The sequence below is a fragment of the Scyliorhinus torazame genome, chromosome 2, assembly GCF_047496885.1.
Source record: "Scyliorhinus torazame isolate Kashiwa2021f chromosome 2, sScyTor2.1, whole genome shotgun sequence".
In the NCBI taxonomy this organism is placed as follows: domain Eukaryota; kingdom Metazoa; phylum Chordata; class Chondrichthyes; order Carcharhiniformes; family Scyliorhinidae; genus Scyliorhinus; species Scyliorhinus torazame.
This window is the reverse complement of record NC_092708.1, coordinates 74,079,519-74,106,061: the sequence shown is the minus strand read 5'-3', so window position 1 is coordinate 74,106,061 and position 26,543 is coordinate 74,079,519. Positions and strand designations below refer to the sequence as shown.

The 26,543-nt window shown below is 44.3% G+C and overlaps 1 protein-coding gene across 8 annotated transcripts in view; it reads left to right on the top strand.

Annotated features, from left to right (window-relative positions):
• The window catches only part of LOC140388542 (solute carrier family 35 member F5-like), a 191,310-nt gene that overhangs the window by 83,672 nt on the left and 81,095 nt on the right, over positions 1 to 26,543 (top strand). For 6 of the 8 annotated variants that reach the window (XM_072472938.1, XM_072472980.1, XM_072472920.1 and 3 more), the window contains 3 exons: positions 3,629 to 3,716; positions 4,174 to 4,235; positions 6,593 to 6,625. In XM_072472938.1, coding sequence (XP_072329039.1) covers positions 3,629 to 3,716; positions 4,174 to 4,235; positions 6,593 to 6,625 — 183 coding nt within the window. The remainder of the gene's footprint in view (positions 1 to 3,628; positions 3,717 to 4,173; positions 4,236 to 6,592; positions 6,626 to 26,543) is intronic. The other 2 variants (XM_072472957.1, XM_072472971.1) reach the window with 1 other exon arrangement.

The window sequence follows — 26,543 nt, the reverse complement described above, 5'->3', positions numbered from 1 at the left end:
GTGGTGTTCAACATGGAGGAGTACTGATTCAACAGCTGAGGGTGGGCGGTACGTGGTAATCAGCAGGAGGTTTCCTTGACCATGTTTGCCCTGAAGCCATGAGGCATCATGAGGTCCAGAGTTGATTTGAGGACTCCCAGAGTAATTCCCTCCCAACTGTATACCACTGTACAGCCACCTCTACTGGGGCTGTGCTGCTGGGGGCAAAACATACCTAGGAATGGCGATAATAGTGTCTGGAACTTTATCTGTAAGGTATGATTCTGTCAATATGACTGTGTCGGCTGTGGCTTGACTAGTCTGTGAGATAGCTCTCCCAATTTTGGCACAAGCCGCCAGATGTTAGTAAGGAAGGCTTTGCAGGTTAACAGGGCTGGGTTTGTAGTTGTCATTTACACTGCCTAGCTTGTTGCCGGCTGGTCTGTCCAGTTTATTTCCTTTTTATTGACTTTGTAGCGGTTTGATATAACTGAGTGGTTTGCTAGGCCATTTCGGAGTCAACCACATTGCTGTGGATCTTGAGTCACATGTGGGCCAGACCAGGTGAGGACTGCAGATTTCCTTCCCTAAAGGACATTCGTGAACTAGCTGGGTGTTTTACGACAATCGACAATGGTTTAATGGTTATCATTAGCGTCTTAATTCCAGATATTTATTGGATTCAATTTCTATCATCTGCCGTGGCCGGGACTGGGCAGCAATGTAGCACAGTGGTTAGCACAGTCGCTTCACAACTCCAAGGTCCCAGGTTCGATTTCAGGCCGGGTCACTGTCTGTGCAGAGTCTGCACGTCCTCTCCGTGTCTTCGTGGGTTTTCTCGGGGTGCCCTGGTTTCTTCCTGCAGTCCAAAGATGCGCAGGTTAGGTGGATTGGCCATGCTAAATTGCCCTTAGTGTCCAAAAAAGGTTAGGTGGAGTTACGGGGATAGGGTGGAAGTGTGGGATTAAGTAGGGTGCTTTTTCCAAGGGCCGGTGCAGACTCGATGGGTCGAATGGCCTCCTTCTGCACTGTAAATTCTATGATCTATGATTCAAACCCGTGTCTCTGGAGTATTACTCTTGGTCCCTGGATACCACTACGCCACCATCTCTCCTCAGATCAGTTAGTAAAATAGGAATTATTCAGAAATGATTTTTAAAAATGGATTAATGTGACCCAATTTTGATATTCTTAAGAATGTTCATTGCTGTTATCGAAATTATTTTAGCGTTGAACAATATTTTTATTCTGGATGCATCTTTTAAAGTACTTGTAAAAAGAAATGTGAGCACTATGGAAACAATGTAACACACTGTTAACTGATGACCAGACACCCGGTTTTGTCAGCACAGCCCTGTTTTTTTCACTAAATGTCCCAGTGTCCTGATATTTTCTCCTGATTGTCCAAATGCCCAGGTCTTCAGCTCCTCGGAATTCTGTCCCCTCTAAATCACCCCTCCCATTCCATGTACTGATGACAAACCAAAGAAAAGAACAGCTAATGCTGTGCTGCACCCTGGGAATCAGAATGCTCACTGACCATGAGGCAGCTGTGGTGGGAAGCTCCCACATGCATAGTAATCCTTCTTGCTGGCATCCAGAATCTGCATTGGGGACAAATTTTCTCCCCAATATTTTGTTCCTTGATTGGTCAGTCAGAGCACTGATGGAATGGCCAAAAAGGGATTTCATGGAGGAGGTGAGTGGGGGAGATTGCTAGCGATGTCCGCCAACTGCAAGCCATGCTTGAAGAGTTAGCTGAAAAGTTTCCATTGGTAAACCACTAGTCCGTGCTGAGGAAGTTAGCAGAGTGGTTCCGTTGAGTCTTGGTACATTCAACCGAACTTCGCATTCTCATTGAAGGATCGCGTGCTTGTGGCTCTGGTTCCAAACAAAATCTCGTACACTTGAGGTGCGCTTGCTAGTTTAAATGTCAGTTGAAAATATCTCCCATGTGTAAATGAAAATAAACAAAGTTTTTAAATGGAGATTGATCTTACCATTGTGCACTGCACAGTAATGTTAGAGTGAACAGAGGATCTTAAGACAAGTGAAACCTTGGTTCAGTTTTCTTGAGAAAATGAGGCAGAAATGTAATTGAAACAAAAGTTTTGGGTTCGTAACTAATGTCGTCGCATGACCTGCTATCTTCAACTGCCCCTCCCACAAACCCCTGCAGTTGGTCACCCAACATATCACAGAGGCCCGCTTTCCCAAGGCTGTGCAACGTGTCCTGCTTTTGACTTTTGAAAAACTGATCACGTTACTGTAAACACGCTCGACAACCACTTAATACCACTTTTCCCCATTATTCCTGGCTTCCACATGCTTATCTGGCCCCACTTGTCTACACATTGACACACAATCAGAGATTCATTAGTAATTGTGTGTTAAACTGTTGACCAAATTAAAATATTTGGAGTTATCATCTTACTACTTAAAATGAAATTCTGATGTTTAAATTTCTTAATCTAATAAAGGATTGATTGTGTTAAATCACATTCCCAAAAGATCTATATACACTTATCATGGTGGCACAGTGGTTAGCACTGCTGCCCCACAGCTCCAAGTACCCAGTTCAATTCCAACCTTGGGTGACTGTGTGAAACAAAGAACAATACAGCACAGGAACAGGCCCTTCGGCCCTCCAAGCCTGCGCGATCACATGTCCTATCTAGACCAACTGCCTGTATCTTTCTGTACCCCATCTGTTCATGTGCCGATCCAGATAAGTCTTAGAGGTTGCTAACGTATCTGCCTCAACCACCTCACTTGGCAGTGCATTCCAGGCCACCAACATCCTCTGTGTAAACAAACTTCCCCCTCCCACATCTCCACTGAACCTTGCTCCCTTCACCTTGAACTTGTGCCCTCTTGTAATTTGAAATTCCGCCCTGGGAAAAAGCCTCCAACTGTTCACCCTATTTATACCCCTAATAATTTTATAAACTTCTATTATGTCGCCCCTCAGCCTCCGTCTCAAACTGGGAGAACAATCCCAGTTTATTCAATCTCTCCTCATAGCTAATACCCTCCATACCAGGCAACATCCTGGTAAACCTTTTCTGTAATCTCTCCAAAGCCTCCACGTCCTTCTGATCATGTGGCGACCAGAATTGGACACAGTATTCCAAATGTGGCCTAACCAACGTTCTATATAATTGTAACATAATTTTTGAGCTTTTATACTCGATATCTCGTCCTATGAAGGCAAGCATGCCATATGCTTTCTTTACCACCATTTCCACCTTGCTGCCACTTTTAAGGATCTGTGGACCTGCAGATCTCTCTGCGCCTCTATGCTCCTGATGTTTCTGCAGTTTATATTATAGTTCCCACCTGAACTGGATCTACCAAAATGCATCACCTGGAGTTTGCACATTCTCTCCGTGTCTGCATTTGTTTCCTCCGGGTGCTCCAGTTCCCTCCCACAGTCTAAAGATGTGCAAGTTAGATGGATTGGTCATGCTAAATTGATCCTTAGTGTCCAAAAGGTTCAGTGGTGTTACTAGGTTACGATGGGGGTGTGGTCCTAGGTAGGATGCGCTTTCGGTGGGTTGGTGCAGACTCGATGGGCCGAATGGCCTCTTGCACTGTTAGGAGTCTATGATGCTTCTAAACTGGTTGTTCACATTCCTCCTTGTTACAGGTCTCTTCACTCTACTTCTAGCTGCAATGTTTCCTAGCAACAGTGGAGACAGATTTACATTATCCAAATTATTAGCAGTAGTTTTAAGGTACGTATCGGTAAAATTTGCATTATTTTGTACATTTTGTGCAGCTGTGTGATTTTTGATCATAGTTGCTGCCTTTACCTCTGTGACAATGTTTCCACCTGTTTCTCGTACAAGCAGCTTTATGACAATTCAGCTTTATTCTCATTCTCACAGGAGTAACCCTTTGTAACACAAATGAATGCACTTTGTTTTTGAAACAAAAATGATAAGTACTGGAAAAACAGCAGGTCTGGCAGTATCTGTGCAGAGAGAAACAGAGTTCACGTTTCAAGTTGAATATGACTAAAAAAGTGTTCTGAGGAAGAGTCACTGAAGAAGAACGCGAAACATGAATGCTGTTTTCTCTCCACAGGTGCTGCCAGACCTGCAGATTTCCCCCAGCACTCCTTGTTTTTATTTCAGTTGTCCAGCATCCGCAGCATTTTGCTTTTATACATTTTTATTTTTGTCCTTTTAGCATTGGCGGTGTTACCCTTGTAAGTCTGTCGAGTAATGATACAGAGGGAAAAGGAACAATTGGTAAGGCATTTTGCTCCCTCCTTTGAAAATAATAATTTTATGGTGTGTGCGTTTGCATAACAACTTGTGCTGTGTTCAAAATGAATTTTATTTGTGTGCATAACCATTTCATAATAGAGTACCAATTTTATAAATTAACCCAACTGAAGCAATTCCAGCATAATTTGATTCAGGAATTGTAAAATAGGTGACAAAGGAAATGAATGAAACATTTTCACTCCAAACTGTAGTGATAGAAATTAAGTTATAATGTGAATTATATTATTTTAATCAATAATGAACATTTCCTAAATTCAAGAGATGCAGTTAAGTGTTCTTGTTTCAACTCTTAACTGATGAAAATTAAGTTTCAGTAGTAGCATTTCATATATTGGCTGAGATCTTTTTGAAACTGTCAATTTGTTATGATCTCAAGGGAGACCATTATCTTTTAAAAATAAATTCAAACTTCCAACTGTTAAATGAAAACTACGCCACAAAATGTAATACTTTTAACAAAAACTTTTACTATACAAGAAGAAAGCAAACAAAACTAATTTTGAACCGATATTTCGTAAATCCTAATTCGCCCAACCACAAAATCTTAACGGACCGCTTCTCATTATGTTTTTAATTTCACCGAAGAGTTCCTCTATATTTTCCAGGATGTTGAGGGTATTCGCATTTCATCTAGGACCAAACCAAGATTTAAAAAAATTATTTTACAGAATGGGCATTGCTGGCTAGGCCAGCATTTATAGCCAACCCCTAATGGCCTTAGCGAAGGTGGTAGTATAAGGGCTTAGCACAAATAAGATTAATTTGTTTAATTAAATAAGATTGGCCTTAGTGTTTGGTGGGGTTACTGGGTTATGCGGATAGGGTGGAGGTGTGGGCTTGGGTAGGGTGCTCTTTCCAAGAGCCGGTGCAGACCCGATGGGCCGAATGGCCTCCTTCACTGTAAATTTTATGATCGAAGATGGGACTGAATACAGTACCACTCATAGTGATTTAGGAGGGCACATGACTCACAGCCAGGATCAGTTGCATGTTGGATAGTGCCTGGTGTTCCAGCAAGCATGGAAACAACTAGCTTGTACCTTCAATATATCTTTATAAATCTTTCTCATAGTTATGAAAGACTTACAATTAACATACTTCAGACTATGAAGACTTCATTAAAACCCACCAAGATATATCCAACACTCCACAACATGCTGGCAGCTTGTGGAAAAAAAGACAAATCTCACTAAAATGCAGAGAAACTGAGATGCTGAAAGACTGAGAAAAAATTCAACAAAGCTGCTGATCTGAAAAGAAGCTCCAAAAGCAGAGGTACAGAGTTAAAATTGCCAGGAAAAGCTCCAATAAAGGCTTGGAAACTGGAGGCAGAAATTTAAAATTCCTTATTGCAGCAGAAGGCTCCATTGAATCTCCTTTGGAAGTCCAACTGCAGAGTCAGCAGAACTTGCAAGGGCAGGGGTGGATTTTCAGTTAGTGGGGCCCCGCCCGCACCTTCATTTCTGCCCCCTCCCAATGTCATGCCCCTCCCCACGCACCCTCACCTTGCAGAATGCAATGGTACACAAACTGATCACTGCTTTTTCACTTGTAAAAACAAGCCTGTATGAATAATTGCTGAAATCAGAGCTTCCCTCTTGCCGAATGATGGTAAAGATGATCAATATAGTGATATGGGTTTTTCAACGAGCAAACCTGGAACTTGCTGATGAGCAACGAGATGGGAAAATCATCCGGTGACATCCCTGCAGCACAGGCAAGGGCCGGACAGAATGAGTACAGGAGCAAATACTCTAATCAACAAGATGCACAAGCTACCTTTCCGTATATTTCATACAGTCTCATCCAGTTTCAAAAGTAAAAGTTGACGTTGTTGCTTCCTCTCATAAAATCAAAGATGTTATTGGCGTAAATTCACGTGAGTGGAGTCCAGTGAGTCGAAGTCCAGTAGCGGGTGGCTTTGTCTGGCAGGATTCCATTCTTTGTTCTAGAGACTTTCTGAAGACCAGTCTTGAAAGGATGGTGGTTAAAATGACCAGCATGTGACCAGCTGCAGCCATTATATCAGCCAGCAGTGGTTCATTTTGAAAAACAGAATTTAAACGAGTATATGGAAGAGAGACATATTTTTAAAGATTTTCTTGCTTCATCTCTGTTGACAGGGCAATTTAGATAGCTTTTTTTCTGCACTTCTATCTTTCCAAAATTATCAGTTCCCATCTTTCCAAAATTATCAGTTACATCATTGTAGGTAAAATCTTATAAAGACTCACTTTCAATTGTCAATACTGCTGAACTTGACAAATGTTCTTGGCTCATCCTACTTCGCAAATAATTTTTAACTCTTTTCAATACAGAAAAAGAACATTCACCAGAAGCATTTGTGACAGGTATTGTTAAAAATATTTTCAGAATGGTTTCCACATTTGGAAATGTTGAGTGCAAACCATCACGTACAAGTCTGTCCAAATCAGCTGGTGAACTTGAAGCACAGTGCTCATCAATATCTATGAAATGAATGAATTGTTTCACCACATCTTCAAAACGATTTGTACCTATGTCCTCCCGGTAGAATTCACTTAATATCTTGCTGCTGTGGCTTTTCGCATTTTCATCCAAACCTTTGTCAAAAAGCACGCAAAATAAGTCAATAGTTTTCTTTAAGGATTCACTGCTACTCTGCAATTGCACAATTATTTAGTCACAAATAGCATTGATAGTCTCAATGATTACCTTCTCTTTTCCTTTTAAATTGATTTCACTTGACTACAGTTTAATCGTAAAATAATAGCCTGCACCTTGTACGCTTCAGATATATCAGAGGGACCTTTTTTGTTAATGTTAGTGCCTCTGCTTCCACCAAGCTATAGTAATTTTGAACTTTGTCGACAAAACAATTAATTGAGGCTATCAATTGTGCAGTATCCAATAAATGTGTATCAATATTTTGCAGCGATTTGCTGATGGCATTGATTCTTTGAAGTAAATGGTTTAATAAAGGAGTAAAACTGGCAATATCGTGCTTTTTCAAACTTCTCTGCTAAAGGTTTTGCTTCAGTTTTCACGTGTTTTTCTGAATTTGATGTGGTTATGTCTGGTAAAATTTCATTTATATCAGCAAAATTCATTTTCAAAGCCAAAACTGCATGAGTAGACCCCTGATGTCACATATTCTTTTGACTGTTGAATGTTTTCCATTTGCCTGGTCCAAGCATGATTGCAACATATTCCACCAATGCATGGAAACCAAAAAAAAGGCATACATGTTTTGAAGAAAGTCAAAATTGTAGTGCCTCCGCACAGGATTCAGCTGCAGCATTGCAGATTAAATTAAAGGAGTGACTGGAACATGGGATGAATAATGCACAGGGGCTTGCATTGTTCATTCTAGCATGCAGACCTGAATATTTTCCTGCCATATTTGCGGCATTAATTTAAAAAATTAAAATTCTGCCCATGACAATTTTTGATATCCAAACTAAATTTTCAACGACTTCCAAAATAATTGTGTCCCGACACTCTCATGTGTGGGATATAGCTGGACAAAGCAAAGACATCGCTCTACTTCTTCACCATCGCTGGTCACGTATCTTAAAATTAATGTTAATCAGTCCACATGGCGCACGTCTGATGTTGAATTAATTATTAAGGAGTAATATTTGGCATCTTTTACTTCATTATTGAATTGGTTTCTGAGCTACTCTGCCATTATAGTGATGAAGCCATTGTAGGTTTAGTACATTTTAAACGTTGGTCTTACCTGAGCCACAATATTAACTTCAAATGCTCTTTAAGAAGCTCATCAAATTCACTGAAATATTCAAATTTACCTTTTCAATTTGACACTGATGACTCATCTTGTCCTCTTCAAGGTAGTCCCAAAGATGACAATAGTTTGACTGTGACAACAATCCGTCTCAGCACTTTCCTCCAATAAGAATACTCCTTTTCAAACTGAGCAGATAACACAGAATCAGTTCTTCCAGATAATGTACATCTTTGAAACCTAGCTTTAATATGAGCTTTAGAAATTTCATGATCAGCAATATCTCCTCCAACATTTCTCCAATTAGAGCAGTGTTTTTCAAACTTTTTTTTCCCAGGACCCACTTTTATCAACTAGCCAACATTCAAGACCCTCGAGGCCGACCTTCATAACCCACGCCAGCTAATCTTCGTGACACACCATTTTCGCTTACCTTTAATGCGATAGGTGCGCCTGCATGGTCCTCACGATCTCACTTGCTTTGTCATTCAATGTTGCATTTCTGCTAAGGACTTCAGCTGACGATATAAGTTCTCGCTGCATCCTTTGAAAAAAATCAAGAGGTTTATCCTTGAAATTGCCATGCTTAGTCTTCAAATGCCTTTGAGGTTTTGAGGGATTTAAACTTTAATTTGCCAGTACTTCCCTGCATATAACACACAAGGGCTGTGCATCATGATTTGGATTGGCAAAGTTAACAAAGCCAAACCTCAAGTAATCATCTTTCTTTTGCTTTGCTCCCGATTTCAGTTTCTTGATTGTGTGTTCACCAGAGGCCCCGGATCTCTGGATACATCTCACACCAGCACTGCTTTGTCCTGCCATGGAGTCTGCTGAGAAGCCGTCTTCAGATTCAATTGTGAGATCCTAGCCGGTTTGTGTCTCTGGCCGCCTTTTTCTTTATTCAAAAATGGTCCATCTTCAATATTTCACACAGTCCTGTTGCTTGCTGGCAACTACAAAATGGAATCTTTCCTCTGTGACTTCGCGCCCAGAGCACGTCAGGTCAGTGTATGGGTTGTGTGACCTGCTCTCTGCCGCCGCTTCTGGTGGGAAGACTTCTGGGACAGTGCACTGACATCAGGAGGCGGCTGTCTGCCCCACTGGACTCTGTGCCTGCGCACTGCTAGATCCGGCTGAGGGGGTACACATATGTGGAACGCCCGGCATTATTGAAAGCGAGTTTGTGCTGTCATTTTTAAAAGCCGGTTGCGGCTATTGGGCACTTCTTCCTGTGATTGGGAACGCCGAGGCCGATTGCTCCATGACCCTCCTTCACTTTCCTGCAACCCATCTGCGGGTCATAGCCCTGAGTTTGAAAATGACTGAATTTGAGTTCCGACCGACCCGTTACAAGGGTCAAGGCATAACTTGCAAACAAAGCAGTAGACTAGATTGCCTTGGAGGTTTCAGAAAAAAATCACCCAATTTCTAATTTCCATCAACCCATTTCTTTTACCCGGTAGAACATATTTTGACCATACAGCAATGCCTTTGTGGTAGGTTTCTTCCCTCACTTCAAGAGAATCAGCAAAATCTTGCCGTTCCATCATTTGAGTCCAATTCTTGGTCAACTTTTTCAGGTGATGTGGTATCTCTGAAAATCAAGCCTAAGTCATCAGATTATTCATCCATACTTTTGAAGAGGATGAATGTGCACTGTTCAACTTTTCAAACTTTTTAAAACAAAATGACAAACTTGTTCTCCTGCCATACTTTCAAATTTCTGCATTTTTGACTGCACGATTGATCGTATCGCTTCATATTGTTAAAGAAACTGTTCTTGATTTTAAGCAGCTAATAAAGTGTCAGACAGAGCAGGCATTTGCACAGTCAATTCCCACATTTTTATCAGGATCTAGCTCTCCAAAAGTAGGCTACATCTTTTAACTGTGATTCTGATCATGGATTTCAAACAACACTCACACTACTCTCCTCCGGCCCATTCCCTCCTCACAACTCTCCCTCCATGCAAACTGGCCTTCACACACACTCACTCCCTGCAAGTCTGCAACCCACCTCATTCACACACTCTCCCAACTCTTTCAAGCACTCTCCCTTCCCCCATACCCTCACACTTTTTTCCCCCATCCCCTCAGTGACCCCCACCTCTCACACTCTCCCATTCTCACTTAACCTCGCTTGCCTGAGGTCTTTAAGGCAGTCTGCCTCACTCATGCTGTGTCTTTGTTGTGGCCGCCATGCCTTTTCTTCACCTGGCGCTATTGTCGCGCCCCTGTTGCTGACCTGGGGATGTCTGCTCTGCTGCTGGCGCAAATCTCCTTGGGCTTGTTTTCGGGGTGTTGCCGCACACCTTTTGTAAGTCTGGTGGAGTCTCCTCCACTCTGCTGCCAGCACAAATCGGTGGTCTCATGCACATAACTGCTGCCAACAACTGTTACTTTTCCTGTCCTTTGAAACTCATCTAATCAAGAGTCTGATTTTGCTTTGAATTTGCTGCCTATCAGATGCAATGGCAGAATAATCGGCCTCCGATTAGATGCCCTGCTAACTGTCAACTCTGGCCATGTCCCACTGATACTTACTGACTCCGGCATGGGGCCCATCCATTGGCCGGGACCTGTGCCTGGTCATGGTGTGTTTCATTGTAAATCCGCCTCTGTGCAAGGGTGAATTAAATCTTTAAAAATTCAAGGCTGCACAAAGTCTTGAGAAATATTAATTTTGAGCCAGAAGTGAAGGTTTAGAGAAATCAGTTGCTGAAGCCCAATCTGCGAATTGGAGCCTGAACATAAGGGACCGAGCCCACCAGAAAAGGAGGGAACAAAAAAAGAAAGAGTTAACCAAATCTTTCAAGAACTGTTCAACTCGGCAAAAAGCAAATAGAAACTTTAATTCGATCAACTGACAAGTCAAAAAAATGAAACACAGAGCAAGAGAATTCTGCAGGCCACCGATCCAGACAGCTCTATTATTTTTTTTAAAAATTTAAATCTGAGCAACAGGTCCTTGTTGGAGAACACGCCAAAACCAGCAAGCGCGGGAAATCCCTTAATGGTGATGCATTTTGAAATTCAAACCCCTCAAAACAGGATATCCACTTTTAAAATTTTGAACATGGATCAGAATTCTACACTTCCAAGTTAATTCGGACTAATCCAAGGCCCAGATTAATAACAAAATTGTCGACTTGAGAAAAATATTCTTAAAATGCATCATCGTTTAAATAAAATGGCAGAAGAAGAGCAGGTGATATACTGCTTTACTCTGTAGGCCAGGTTGTAGATAACATTGCAAGACAGGGAATTATTGAATCATCCAAAGATTCAAAGAGATACTAACTCATTCGATATTTATTTTAATCGAAGAAGCAATAACATAGTTAAAAACACTAAATTCATAAAGAGAGTCCACCGGTCAGGATTCATTCATGATAGAATCGCATAAGGTTGCAAGTATGGAGATTCAAATCAGAACTCCGAGACAGAATAATGGTCGATGTAGCAGGTGATGCACTCTCTGATCTTCTGTAAGCAAAGGAAAAGGCTATCCAAGTAGTTAGATAGTCATCGATCATAGAATCCCTACAGTGCAGAAGGAGGCCATTCGGCGCATTGAGTTTGCACCAACCCTCTGGAAAAAGCTAATTCTCTCGGCCCACTCCCCCGCAAACCCGTAACCCGCCTAACCTTTGAAAACTAAGTGCCAATTTAACATGACTAGGCCACCTAACCTGCACACCTTTGGACTGTGGGAGGAAAGTGGAGCTTCTCGGAGGAAACCCACACAGACACTGGGAAAATATGAAAACTCATAAAGACAGTCACCCAAGGTCTGAATCGAACCCGGGTCCATGGCTCTGTGAGGTAGCACAGTGCCGCCCAGTCAGAACTCCTGAAGCAGCACAGGACCATTTTAAGGCGAGAGAATAACTTGTGGTGCAGAGGCCAATTCACAGTCCAACTGATAAAGCAACAAAAAGTGATGGTCAAAGTCATGGAAAGCGAGGGCTGAATAGGCCATTGGAGTGACCATGCTAACGCCATTGAGCAAATGTCCCCACAGTCTCCTACAATTTTAGCTCAATGCTTTTGGTGCAACAGGACATCCCTGTACATGGTAGGAGGTTTAAAGCCCCTGATGAAAGACACCTTGCAGGCAGCACTGAGATATAAGAGATCCTCTTTGAGATCCACAGCCAGGACTGTTCATTAGTACGCCGCTAAGCCTGTATGAAATTTGATCTGTTCCAGAAGATTGACGAGGTCCCCAACAAGGGCCTGGCTCCAACTGCAAATATGAGTTCCTGAGCTATTCACGGCACTGGGGCGACTCAAATGCAATGAGAGGGGTGGTAAACCTATGTGCCTATCCCCACACACACGCACTCAGGAAGCAGATGTAGCTGCAGCTGGACGGGATGACAAGCAATGGAGTCATTGCCCCAGTTGCACAACCAACTGCAATGTGTTCTGTGATGATCCCAGTTCCAAAACTGAATGGGTCCATCTGCATCAAGCAGACACAGTTTAACACAGCCGTTGTCAGAGAAGTACATACTATATCCTCAATGAACAAAAGCGTAACTAAACTCTCAGAGCATGGTATTTTCAAAACTGGATGCAAACTGTGGTTTTTGGCAACTTCCTCTTGATGGCTGCTGACAACATTAATTGTCCCCTCTGGTACATTCTGCTTTGACCACTTCCCACATGGAATCACATCGGTGGCAGACATTTTCCAATGTATGATGTCAGCTACTTTGCAGAGGGGGAGTGGGTGTGTCATTTGCCACATGGATGATGTATTGGTTCATGGTGCAATGGTGGCAGAACAGATGAACATGACAAAAGACCTCACAGCAATCTTCGAGCACCTGCAAGAAGCAGGACTGACGCTGAACGACAGATGCAACTTTTCCAAAACATTAATTTGATTCCAGGGCCACGTTGTTAGCAATAAAGGCATCTCAGGAGACCAGAACCCAGAGCTGTCAGTGAGTTCCTAACCTCATTCTCGATTCCAGATCTCCAACGATTCTTGGAGATGGTGAACCAGCTTGCAAAATGTGCCAAATGCGGTAAACATGTCACAGAACCCAAGAAAGACCAAGCATGATGCTGGGAATCGCTTTGTGAACAAGCCTTCATTTGCATCAATTAGATGCTGCTCTTCACTGACATTTTGCCCCATTAAGACCCACCCCTGCCACCACCATAGCAGTGGTTACTTTGTCCACAGGCCTCTGAATAGTCATGTTCCAGGAACAACTGAATCGAAGTCACTGACCAGAATACTACTCTTCCAAAGGACTGTCAGAGTCGTAGACTCGATACGCCATTGTAGAAAAGGAAGCTCTTGCAGTCACTTGGCACGCGAGGTTTTCAAGCAATGTTGTCTGCCTCAACATTACAGTCAAAACCAGTCATAAGGCACTTAAAAGTCTCCTTCTAGATTGGGAAGAAGCTAGCAAAGATACCTCCCAGAGTCCAAGGTTTTACCTGTACCTCATGAGGTCTGAGATAGCATATGCTCAAGGTAAAAGTCAGACTACAGCAGATACACTTAAAGAGCCTCCCGATAAAGGAGAATGTCAACCTCACTGAACAACTGGAAGTGTGCTGTCAATCGCCAAAAAGACACCTGCCAGTAATCGCCAGCAAACTCCAAAAGATCCACCAGGAACAAATGCACGATGAGGAGTGTACCCGCACCCGCAGGTACTGCCAACAAGGATGGCCTCAACAGACACCAAATGGTGGGACCTTGAAAACATGGTCGAACAACAAAAATGTTATAGATGATCTCATGGTCTACGGTGAGCCAGTCTTCCTGCAGCCAGAGATCTTTCAAAAAATACACCTAGGCATTACCAAGTGCAGAGCATGGATCCAATCCACTGCTTATGAGTCACGATAGTGAAGTGGCAGCCATAAACATACTGGTTGAAGCGTTTCACCGCAAAGGGCACCACCAGGCCCTCCTTCTCGATCTGCGCATACTTCTTTTCCGCTGCAGTCAATGTGCGGGAGGCGAAAGCTGTCAGCCGCTCTGCTCTGTTATCCATTTTGTGGGACAGTACGGCCCCAATACCATATGGGGATGCATCACACGTGATGAGCAAAGGCTTTTGAGGATCATAGTGGGTTAGTAATCCAGACAACGACTATTGTAGTTTTACCCGCCGGAAAGCGGTTTCTTGCGGCTGACCCGAAACACAGGTGTGATTCTTCTTCAACAGAAGGGGCAACGGTGCCAGATTGGGAAGGAACTTCCCGTAATAGTTTACGAGCCCGAGAAAAGAACGAAGATGTGAAGTGTCAGTTGGGGCGGAGGCCTGTTGAATTGTGCGCACCTTCTCTGCGACAGGGTGCAAACCTTCGCAGTCCACCCGATAACCCAGGTCGACCACGTCCTTCGCCTGAAAGACGCCCTTCGTACGAACAGTCCTCCTGCAATCTTCGCGTAGAGATCTTCTATGCGAGGCATTGGATATCAGTTGAGCCGGGAAGCCGTATTCACTAAGTTTATAGTCGCCGCACAAGCGAACTATGGCACCTGGCTTCATTACAGGTACAATTGACGCTGCCTAGTCAGCGAAACAGACTGGCCTGATAATACCCAAGGACTCCACACAAGTGAGCTCCGTTTCTACCTTCTCGAGCAAGGCATAAAGCACTGGGCCGCCCGGAAATATCACGGCGTGGCTCCTGGTTCAACCTGGACACTGGCCACGGCACCTTTTATCATCCCCAAACCAGCCTGGAATACATCTGGGTTCCGCCCTAGTACCGCCGTCAACCCTCCAGAACGTGTTTGAAGAATGTGTTGTCACTGCAGCCGTAAATGGTGCAACCAGTTCTGACCCAACAGGCTGGGCCCGTGGTCACGCACCACAATATGCGAGAGACGCCCCTCCTGGTGTCCATAAGCAACAGGGGTCATCGTAGATCCAGCAATTTCCAGTGGTTCCCCCGTATAGGTGGCCAACCTGGCCTGTGTATCGGTTAATGTAAGGGTCTGTACACCAGGCTTGATCTGGTCGAATGTCCTCTGGGCAATCACGGAGACCCCTGCGCCAGTGTTCAACTCCATCTCAAGCGGGTGACCATTGACCCATACCTTCACCTTAATGGGGGCCACACGGGGAGCAGCCACACAATGCAGCTGCAGGCAGACGTCCTCCGTCTCCACACCCTCGGGAGTAGTCCCCGCAGGTTCATCCAAATGGAAAGTACGGCCCCTGGGCTGGCCCCAGTTTCTGTCAGAACGACGACGCCTCTGGTGCCCCCAGGACCGGCGCCCACGACGGGGTCGGCGCCCTCAAGTTCGACACTGACATGGTTCCTCATCCATCGGTCCTGGAGAAGGCTCCCTTTGGGGAGGAACATCCGGCGGCCACTGCCCTCGACCCGGCCGCCGCCACGCCCAAGGTATGGCAGGGGTACGGGGAGACGCTTTTGGACAAAAGGAGTTGCGCCCCAAGGCATGTACCTCCATTCCCTGTAACTCCTGCACTCCCCATTCTGCGCTCTCTCGGGACAACGCTATCTGAATGGCCTGTTGAAAAGTCAATGTCGGCTCGGCTAACATCTTTCTCTGGGCGGCCGTGTTATTAATACCGCAAACCAAACGGTTGCGAAACATTTCTGACAAAGTTTCACCATAGTCACAGTACTCCACAATCCTGTGTAGCCTGGATAGAAACTCATCAAGGGATTCTCCACGGGTCCCCACTGCGGTATTAAACCCGTCACGCTGGACTATCGTGGACAGGGCTGGGTTAAAATGTTGCCCCTCATCAAACATCAGGTGCAGCTGAGTACGTAAGGCTCCGAATCACCCCAAACGTATGCGGGCCACATGCGGTGAGCAAAATGACCAACTGGCGCTCGTTTTCGGTGATGTTATTTGCCCGGAAATAGTAATGCATCCGTTGTGTGTACTGGTTCCAACTTTCCAGCGCAACATGAATGACATCCAAACGTCCATAAAGAGGCATGGCGCAACAGAAAAAAAACTTCCAACCTGTATCCAACAAAAATCCAGGGAGGTGGTTTCAGCAGCGGAGACAGCTATCCACTTTAACCATCATCGCCAGTTTTGTGAGGGCCACGAAGAATCCAAAGAACAAAGAAAAGTACAGCACAGGAACAGGCCCTTCGGCCCTCCAGGCCTATGCCGACCATGCTGTCCGTCTAAACTAAAATCTTCTGCACTTCCGGGGTCCGTATCCCTCGATTCCCATTCTATTCATGTATTTCATGTAGGGGCTGTTTAGCACAGGCTAAATTGCTGCCTTTGAAAGCAGACCAAGGCAGGCCAGCAGCACGGTTCAATTCCCGTACCAGCTTCCCTGAACAGGTGCCGACTAGGGGCTTTCACAGCAACTTCATTTGAAGCCTACTTGTGACAATAAGCGATTTTCATTTCATTTCATTTCATATTTGTCAAGATGTCCCTTAAACGTCACTCTCGCCCCTGCTTCCACCACCTCCTCACGGCAGCGAGTTCCAGGCACCCACTACTCTCTGTGTAAAAAAAAAAAAAAAAAAAAAAACTTGCCTCGTACATCTCTAAACCTTGCCCCTCGCACCCTAAACCTATGCCCCCTAGTAATTGACCCCTCTACCCTGGGAAAAAGCCTCTGACTATCCACTCTTGTCTATGCCCCTCATAATTTTGTAGACCTCTAGCAGGTCACCTCTCAACCTCCATTGTTCCAGTGAGAACAAACCGAGTTTATTCAACCTCTCCTCATAGCTAATGCCCTCCATACCAAGCAACATCCTGGTAAATCTCTTCTGCACCCTCTCTAAAGCCTCCACATCCTTCTGGTAATGTGGCGACCAGAATTGAAGTGTGGCCTAACTAAGGTTCTATACAGCTGCAACATGACTTGCCAATTTTTATACTCAATGCCCCAGCCAATGAAGGCAAGCATGCCGTATGCCTTCTTGACTACCTTCTCCACCTGTGTTGCCCCTTTCAGTGACCTGTGGACCTGTACACGTAGATCTCTCTGACTGTCAATACTCTTGAGGATTCTACCATTCACTGTATATTCCCTCCTTGCATTAGACCTTCCAAAATGCATTACCTCACATTTGTCCGGATTAATCTCCATCTGCCATCTCTCCATACAAGTCTCCAAACAATCTAAATCCTGCTGTATCCTCTGACAGTCCTCATCGCTCTCCGCAATTCCACCAATCTTTGTGTCGTCTGCAAACTTACTAATCAGACCAGTTACATTTTCCTCCAAATCATTTATATATACTACAAAGAGCAAAGGTCCCAGCACTGATCCCTGTGGAACACCACTAGTCACAGCCCTCCAATCAGAAAAGCACCCTTCCATTGCTACTCTCTGCCTTCTATAACCTAGCCAGCACAAGTTTGTAGAATTGAAAGAAATAACTTTATTTACAATTACATATATACAACAGCAGCAGTACTCTACCACTGCTCTCTCCTTTCTAGCTGGTTCCACGCTGGCCAGCTCTATTTATGCAGGTGACTCTGCTAATGATTTCTCTGCCCTCCTCATTGGGGGAGGTCATACTCACTAAGGATTGTGGGATAGGCAATAGTCCCCAGCCAGTAGGAATCAGGCAGGTTATAACAGTACCCAACACGCCACAACAGTAGTGAGCTGAAGTCCGGTGTAGGTACACGCAGTGTTGGTAGGATGGGAGATTTTGACCCAGCGATATTGAAGGAACGGCGATTTGATTCCCAGTCAAGATAACGTGCGGCTTGGGGGAGAGCTTGTCGGGGGTCGTTTTCCAATGCATCTGATGCCCTTAGTATAGGTTACTGGTTTGGAAAGTGCTATCAAAGGATCCTTGGTGAGTTACTGCAGTGCATCTTGTACAAGGTACACTGCATCAGTGGTGGGGGACTGAATGTTCAAGGTGGTGGATGAGGTACCAATCAAGCAGGCTGCTTTGTCCAGGATGGTGTCTAGCTTCTTGAGTGTTGTTGGAGCTGCACTCATTCAGACAAGTAGAGAGTATTCCATCACACTCCTGACTTGTGCCTTGTAGATGGTGGGCAGGCTTTAGGGAGTCAGGAGGTGAATTGTCACAAAATTCCCAGCCTCTGACTTGCCCTTGTTGTCACAATATTTATATGGCTATTCCAGTTCAGTTTATAATCAACGGTAACTCCAGAATATTGATGGAAGGCGATTCAGTGATTGTAATGCCATTGAATATAATGGCCAGTGGTTAGATTTTCTCTTACTGGATAATGTCACTGCTGGCACTTCCGTATATTTGGCCAAGCCTGAATGTTGTCCAGGTTTTGCAACATATGGGCACAAGCTGCTTCAGTAACTGTGGAGTCAGAAATGGTGCTAAACATTGGGCAGTCATCAGCGAACATTCCCACTACTGACCTTAAGATGAAGATCATTGATGAAGCAGCTGAAGATGATTGGGGCACCACCCTGAGGAACTCTTGCAGCAATGTCCTGGGACTGAGATGATTGACCTCCGACAACCACAATTATCTTCCTTTGTGATCGGTACAACTCCAACCCCAATGGAGAAATTTCCCCCCGATTCCCATTGATTCCAGTTTTGCTGTCACACCTGATCAAATGCTGCCTTGATGTCGAGGGCAGTCACTCCCACCTCACCTGTTGAATTCAACTCAATTGTCCAGTTTTGGACAAAGGCTGTAATAAGGTCAGGAGCTGTGGTTCTGGTGAAACCCAAACTGAGTGAGCAGGTTATTGTTGAGTAAGTCGCTGTTGACTCCTTCCATCATTTTACTGATGATCTGGAGTAGGCTGATGAGCCAGTAATTGGCCAAGTTAGGTTTGTCCTGCTTTTTGTGGACAAGGTACACCTGGGCCTCTTTCCCCATTGCTAGGTAGATGTCAGTATTGTAGCTGCACCTGAATAGTTTGGTTAGGGATGTGACAAGATCTGAAACATAATTCTTCAATAATATAGCCAAAATATTGTCAGGAGCCCACAGCCTTTGGAAGCATTCAGTGCTTTCAACAGTTTCTTGATAACACGTGGAGTGAATCTAATTGGCTGGAAACTGGCATATGTGATGCTGGGGACCTCCAGAGGTGACCAAGATGGATATTCCATTCGGCACTTCTGGGTGAAGATGGTTGTAAATGCTTTGTCGTTTGCACAGATGTGCTGGGCAACCCCATTATTGAGGTCTGGAGATATTTGTGGAGCTTCCTCCACCAGTTATTGTTGAATTGCCTACAACCATCCCTGACTGGATGTGACAGGATAGATATGAGCCCTTGGTTGTGGAATCCATACCTGTTTGGTATGCAACTGGTCTTGTGTTGTAGCTTCACCAGGTTGGCACCTCATTTTTAAGTATACCTGGTGTTGCTCCTGGTTTGCCTACTTATGCACTTCATTGATTCAGGGTTCATCCGCTGGTTTTCTGGTAATGGTAGAATGGAGGATCTGCGGGGCCATGAGGTTACAGATTATGGTTGAGTGCAATTCTGGTGCTGCCGATGGCCCACAGCACCTCATGGATGCCCAGTTTTGAGTTGCTAGATTGTTTAAAATCTACTCCATTTAGCCTGGTGTTAGTCCCCCACAATACGATGGAGGGTATCCTCAATATGAAGATGGACCTCATCTCCACAATGATTGTATGGTGGTCACTTCTACAGGTACTGCCTAGCTCAGATGCATATAATAATAATTTCTTACGCAATTTCTTAAACACAAACAAAGACAAGTTGACTTGTTACATGATCCTCTCCAACTGACAGCTCCAACAAATGTTGTCACGGCTAGTGGATTTCAGGTTCATGCTCTACATGATTAGATTATGGCTGGATAATTTCCTCTCTCAGCCAGAGTTCATTGTCTGAAGTGATTCCATGGAATGTTTTGTCCTCACCCAGTTGAGTACCCATGCGATTGTCAGAATGTTTTGTGAATTGGAGAGCAAATGTCTCATTCACCCCCAAAGAACAATACACCACAGGAACAGGCCCTTCAGCCCTCCCAGCCTGCTCAGACCATGGTACCTGCCTAAACTAAAACCGTATGCACTTATGGAATATCCTTCCATTCTCACCTTATTCATATATTTGTCTGGATGCCCCTTAAATGCTGCTATCGTACCTGCTCCCACCACCTCCCCAGGCAGTGTGTTCCATATATTTACCACCCTCTGTGTAAAAAAAACTTGCCTCGCATATCTGTTCTAAACTTTTCCCCATGCACTTTAAACCTATGTCCCCTGGTACTTGATTCTCCTACCCTGGGAAAGAGCATCTGACTATCCACTCTGTCCATGCCACTCATAGGCTTGTCGACCTCTATCAGGTCAACTCTCGACCTCCGTCGTTCCTGTGACAACAGACCCAGTTTATCTAACCTCTCCTCCTAACTAATGCCCTCCATCATAGGTAACATCCTAGTAAACCGCTTCTGGACCCACTCCAAAGCATCCACATCCTGTGGCGACCAGAATTGTACACAATATTCCAAACAAGGCCTAACTAAGGTCCTGTACAGCTGCAACATAACTTGCCAATTTTTACATTCAATGCCTCGACCGATGAAGGCCAGCATGCCCTATGCCTTCTTGACCACCTTATCCACAAGCATTGCCACTTTCCGTGATCGGTGGACATGCACACCAAAATCTCTCCACCTGTCAGTACCCGCAAGAGTTATACCATTTATTGTGTAATTCCTGCATGCATTAGATCTTCCAAAGTGCATTACCTCACACTTGTCCAGATTAAATTCCAACTGCCATTTTTTCCACCCAAAACTCCAACCAGTTTCTATCCTGCTATATCCTCTGACAATCCTCTTCACTATCCGCAACTCCACCAATTTTTGTGTCGTCTACAAACTTACTAATCAGACCAGCTACATTATTTTCCAAATCATTTATATACACCACGAATAACAAAGGACCCAGAACCAATACACCACCTGGGGTTACCCCTATCTCTGGATCTGTAAAGACTTAATTACCTGCAAATGCTTGCATTCTAAGCATTGTTTTGCATCTTTGAATTTGTCTATATACATGTTTCTGGAACATACCTCTTCATTCACCTGAGGAAGGAGCAGTGCTCCGAAAGCTAGTGTTTGAAACAAACGTGTTGGACTTTAACCTGGTGTTGTAAGACTTCTTACTGTTCTTTACATATGATCACCTCCTTCAGGGTGATCATCTTTGATGGTTTTCTCGACAACTTGCCTCCATTTTAATGATTTTGGAATCTGTAAGGTAATAGTACAAATGTACAGCTATCTTAAAATCTGATTTTCAAGTTACTGGAATGATTCAGTTTTTCTTCCCCTCTGTGGTTTTCAACCAGTAAATACAAAGAGCACTACAGCACAGGAACAGGCTCTTTGGCCCTCCAGGCCTGCACCGATCATGATGCCTGTTTAAACTAAAACCTGCACTTTTGGGGTCCGTATCTCTCTTCCCAGCCTGTTCATGTATACATAAAGATATTTTTCATATTTAACATTCATGCTATTAGTCTTGCTGTAAAAATCCTGGAAAAATTTGCATTTTGTTGAATGAAATGTAAACTGTTTTTTTAATGGCATACTAATTGCACAATTAACAATATGACTTGTCCTGAAAAGCTCCTTTTATATTTATGGAATGTAAATTTTTTCCATAATGCAGAAGTTGTACATATCTTAAAAATTATGTGTGTTTATATTTGTTTTAGTTTCTATTTTAATCATAATTATTTATTTTGCTATCTGAAAATTTGAATTACAAGTGAAGGATATTAAATGCCTTTAACTTGCTGGACTGCATTTTGCTTACTACTTTAGTTCGGGTTCATGGAGAAAGACACAAATAACTTAGCAGAAAGGCTAAGGAATCAAGGGTTTGGATTTGGATTTATTGTCAGGTGTATCGAGGTACAGTGAAAGGTATTGTTCTGCGTACAATCCAAACAGATCGTTCCATACATGAAAAACAAACGACATGCGATAACTACACAAAGTAAATACATAGATACAGGCATCGGGTGAAGCATATGGACTGTACTGCTGCTCAGTAAAAATGATGCGTGGAAAGATCACTTCAGTCCATAAGAGGGTCATTTAGGAGTCTGGTGACAGCGGGGAAGAAACTGTTTTTGAATCTGTTTGTGCGTGTTCTCAGACTTTTGTGCCTCCTGCCTGATGGACGAGGTTGGAAGAGAGAATAACCTGGGTGAGAGGGGGCTTTGATTATGCTGCCTGCTAGTTATAGGCGGCACAGTAGCACAGTGGCTAGCACTGTTGCTTCACAGTAGCGTCACTGTAGCGACAACAATCTCTCCCTCAATGCCAGCAAAACTAAAGAGCTGGTAATTGACTTCAGGAAGCAAAGTACTGTATACACCCCTGTCAGCATCAACGGGGCCGAGGTGGAGATGGTTAGCAGTTTCAAATTCCTAGGGGTGCACATCTCCCAAAATCTGTCCTGGTCCACCCACGTCGACGCTACCACCAAGAAAGCACAGCAGCGCCTATACTTCCTCAGGAAACTAAGGAAATTTGGCATGTCCACATTAACCCTTACCAACTTTTACAGATGCACCATAGAAAGCATCCTATCGGGCTGCATCACAGCCTGGAATGGCAACTGCTCAGGCAGGACCGCAAGAAACTTCAGAGAGTCGTGAACACCGCCCAGTCCATCTCACAAACCTGCCTCCCATCCATTGACTCCATCTACACCTCCCGCTGCCTGGGGAAAGCGGGCAGTATAATCAAAGATCCCTCCCACCCGGCTTACTCACTCTTCCAACTTCTTCCATCGGGCAGGAGATACAGAAGTCTGAGAACACGCACGAGCAGACTCAAAAACAGCTTCCCCACTGTCATCAGACTCCTAAATGACCCTCTTATGGACTGACCTCATTAACACTACACCCTGTATGCTTCATCCGATGCCAGTGCTTATGTAGTTACATTGTATATGTTGTGTTGCCCTATTATGTATTTTCTTTTATTCCCTTTTCTTCTCATGTACTTGATGATCTGTTGAGCTGCTCGCAGAAAAATACTTTTCACTGTACCTCGGTACACGTGACAATAAACAAATCCAATCCAATCCACAGCATCAGGAATCTGGGTACGATTCCCAGCTTCGGTCACTGTCTGTGCTGAGTCTGCACGTTCTCCCTGTGTCTGCGTGGGTTTCCTCCTGGTGCTCCGGTTTCCTCCCACAAGTCCCGAAAGATGTGCTTGTTAGGTGAATTGGACATTCTCAATTCTCCCTCCGTAGACCCGAACAGGGCTGGAGTGTGGCGACTGGGGGATTTTCGCAGTAAGCCTACTTGTGACACTAAAAGATTATATATTTTTTTTAATTTAGAGTACCCAATTAATTTTTTCCAATTAAGGGGCAATTTAGCATGGCCAATCCACCTGTACGCTAATTGTGATACTAATAAAGATTATTATGAAAGAAGAAATGCTAGCAGTACTCCCTATCATCCAAGTAAATGGAAACCCACGCACACACGGGGAGGATGTGCAGACTCCACACAGACAGTGATCCAACGACCCACATTAAACGTGCACATGTTTTAGATGGCAACGGAGTGTTGGCTATCACGCGCCTCGTGCATGAGTTGCAGAAAACTACCATGCGGGTACAGTAGATAATAAAGAAAGCAAATGGAATGTTGGAATTTAAACCTAGAGGAATAGAGTGTAAAGGTAAGGAAGTGTTGTTGCAACCGTACAAGGCATTGGTGAGACAGCACCTGGAATATTGTGCACGGTTTTGGTTTCCTTATTTGAGGAAAGATGTAGTGGCATTAGAGGCAGGAGGTTCACTAGTTTGATTCCAGAGATGAGGGAGGGGTTTGTCTATTGGAGCGAGATTGAGCAGTTTAGGCGTTTGCTCTCCAGCGTTTAGAAGAATGAGGGGAGATCAAATTGAGGTATGAAGATGATAAAAGGGATGGATAAAGTAGATGTGAGCAGGTGCTTCCTCTTGTGGGCCATTCTAGAACAAGAGGTCAAAGTCTCACGATAAGGGGTAGCAAACATAGATCTGTACAGCACAGTACAGGCCCTTCGGCGCACGATGTTGTGCCAAACTAGTCTGAAACTAAGATCAAATCAACCTACTCCCAATCATTCTAGTGCATTCCATATTCCTATCCAATAACCTCTTGAAAGTTCCTAAAGTGTCCGACTCCACTACCATAGCTGGGAGTGCGTTCCACGCCCCAACCACTCTCTGAGTAAAGAACCTACCTCTGACATCCCTCCTATATCTTCCACCATGAACCTTATAGTTATCATAGAATCATAAAATGTACAGTGCAGAAGGAGGCCATTCGGCCCATCGAGTCTGCACCGGCTCTTGGAAAGAGCACCCTAGCCAAGGTCAACACCTCCATTCTATCCCCATAACCCAGTAACCTCACCCAACACTAAGGGCAATTTTGGACACTAAGGGCAATTTATCATGGCCAATCCACCTAACCTGCACATCTTTGGACTGTGGGAGGAAACCGGAGCACCCGGAGGAAACCCACGCACACACGGGGAGGATGTGCAGACTCCACACAGACAGTGACCCAAGCCAAAATCGAACCTGCGACCCTGGAGCTGTGAAGCAATTGTGCTATCCACAATGCTACCGTGCTGCCTCATTATGCCCCCTTGTAACAGCTACATCCACCCGAGGGAAAAGTTGCTGAACGTCCACTCTATCTATCCCTCTCATCATCTTATACACCTTAAATCCCCTCTCATGCTCTTTCGCTCCAATGAGAAAAGCCCTAGCTCCCTCAACGTTTCCTCATAAGACCTACCCTCCAATCCAGGCAGCATCATGGTAAATCTCCTTTGCACCGTTTCCAATGTTTCCACATCCTTCCTATAATGAGGTGACTAGAACTGCACACAATACTCCAAATGTGGTCTAACCAAGGTCTTGTACAGTTGCAGCATAACCTCACGGCTCTTAAAATCAATCCCCCTGTTAATAAATGCTAACATTTCTTCACGGCTCTATTCACTTAGGTGGCAACTTTCAGAGATCTATGGACATGAACTCCGAGATTTCTCTGCTCCTCCACATTCTTCAGAACCCTGCCGTTAACCCTGTAATCCACATTCAAATTTGTCCTACCAAAATGAATCACCTCACGCTTATCAGGGTTAAACTCCATCTGCCACTTTTCAGCCCAGCTCTGCATCCTATCAATGTCTCTTTGCAACCTACCTCAGACCTCCACAGTATCCACTACTCCACCAATCTTGGTGTCATCAGAAAATTTACTAACCCATCCTTCAACTCCATCATCCAAGTCATTGATAAAAATCACAAATAGCAGAGGACCCAGCACTGATCCCTGTGGTACACCACTGGTGACTGGGCTCCAGGATGAAAATTTACCATCTACCACCTCCCTCTGTCTTCTATGCGATAGCCAGATACTGATCCAATCGGCCAGATTTCCCTCTATGCCATGCCTCCTTACTTTCTGCATGAGCCGACCATGGGGCACCTTATCAAACGCCTTACTAAAATCCATGTATATGACATCAACTGCTCTACCTTCATCTATGTACTTAGTTACTTCCTCAAAGAATACAATCAAACTTGTGAGGCAAGACTTACCCCTCACAAATCCATGCTGACTATCCTGGATTAAGCTGTATCTTTCCAAATGATCATAAATCCTATCCCTCAGGCCCCTTTCCAATAATTTACCTATGACCGAAGTGAGACTAACCGGCCTATAATTCCCAGGGTTATACCTACTCCGTTTCTTGACCAAGGGGACAATATTCGCCTCTCTCCAGTCTTCTGGCACCAATCCTGTAGACAGTGAGGACATAAAGATCAAAGCCAAAGGCTCTGCAATCTCATCCCTCGCCTCCCAAAGAATCCTAGGATATATCCCATCAGGCCCAGGAGACTTCTCTATCCTCAGGCTTCTCAAAATTTCTAACACATCTTCCTTCCGAATATCTACCTCCTCCAGCCTACCAGCCTGTATCGCACTATCCTCCTCAACAACATGGCCCCTCTCCTTTGTGAACACTGAAGAAAAGTATTCATTTGGGGCCTCTCCTATATCTTCAGACTCCATGCACACTTTCCCATTACTGTCCTTGACCGGCCCAAACTTCACCTTAGTCATTCTTTTATTCCTCACATAAGTGTAAAAAGCCTTGGGGTTTTCCTTGATCCTACCCGCCAAGGACTTCTCATGCCCCCTCCTAGCTCTCCTAAGCTCTTTCTTGAGCTCCTTCCTAGCTATCTTGTATCCTTCAAGTGCCCTAACTGAACCTTGTTTTCTCATCCTTACATAAGCCCCCTTCTTCCTCTTGACAAGACATTCAACCTCTTTTGTAAACCATGGTTCCCTCACTCGACCATTTCCTCCCTGCCTGACAGGGACATACATATCAAGGACACACAGTATTTGCTCCTTGAACAAGCTCCACATCTCAATTGTGCCTATCCCTGACAGTTCCTGTTTCCAACTTATGCCTCCCAATTCTTGCCTAATCGCATCGTAATTACCCTTCCCCCAGTTATAAAACTTGCCCTGTCATATGTTCCTATCC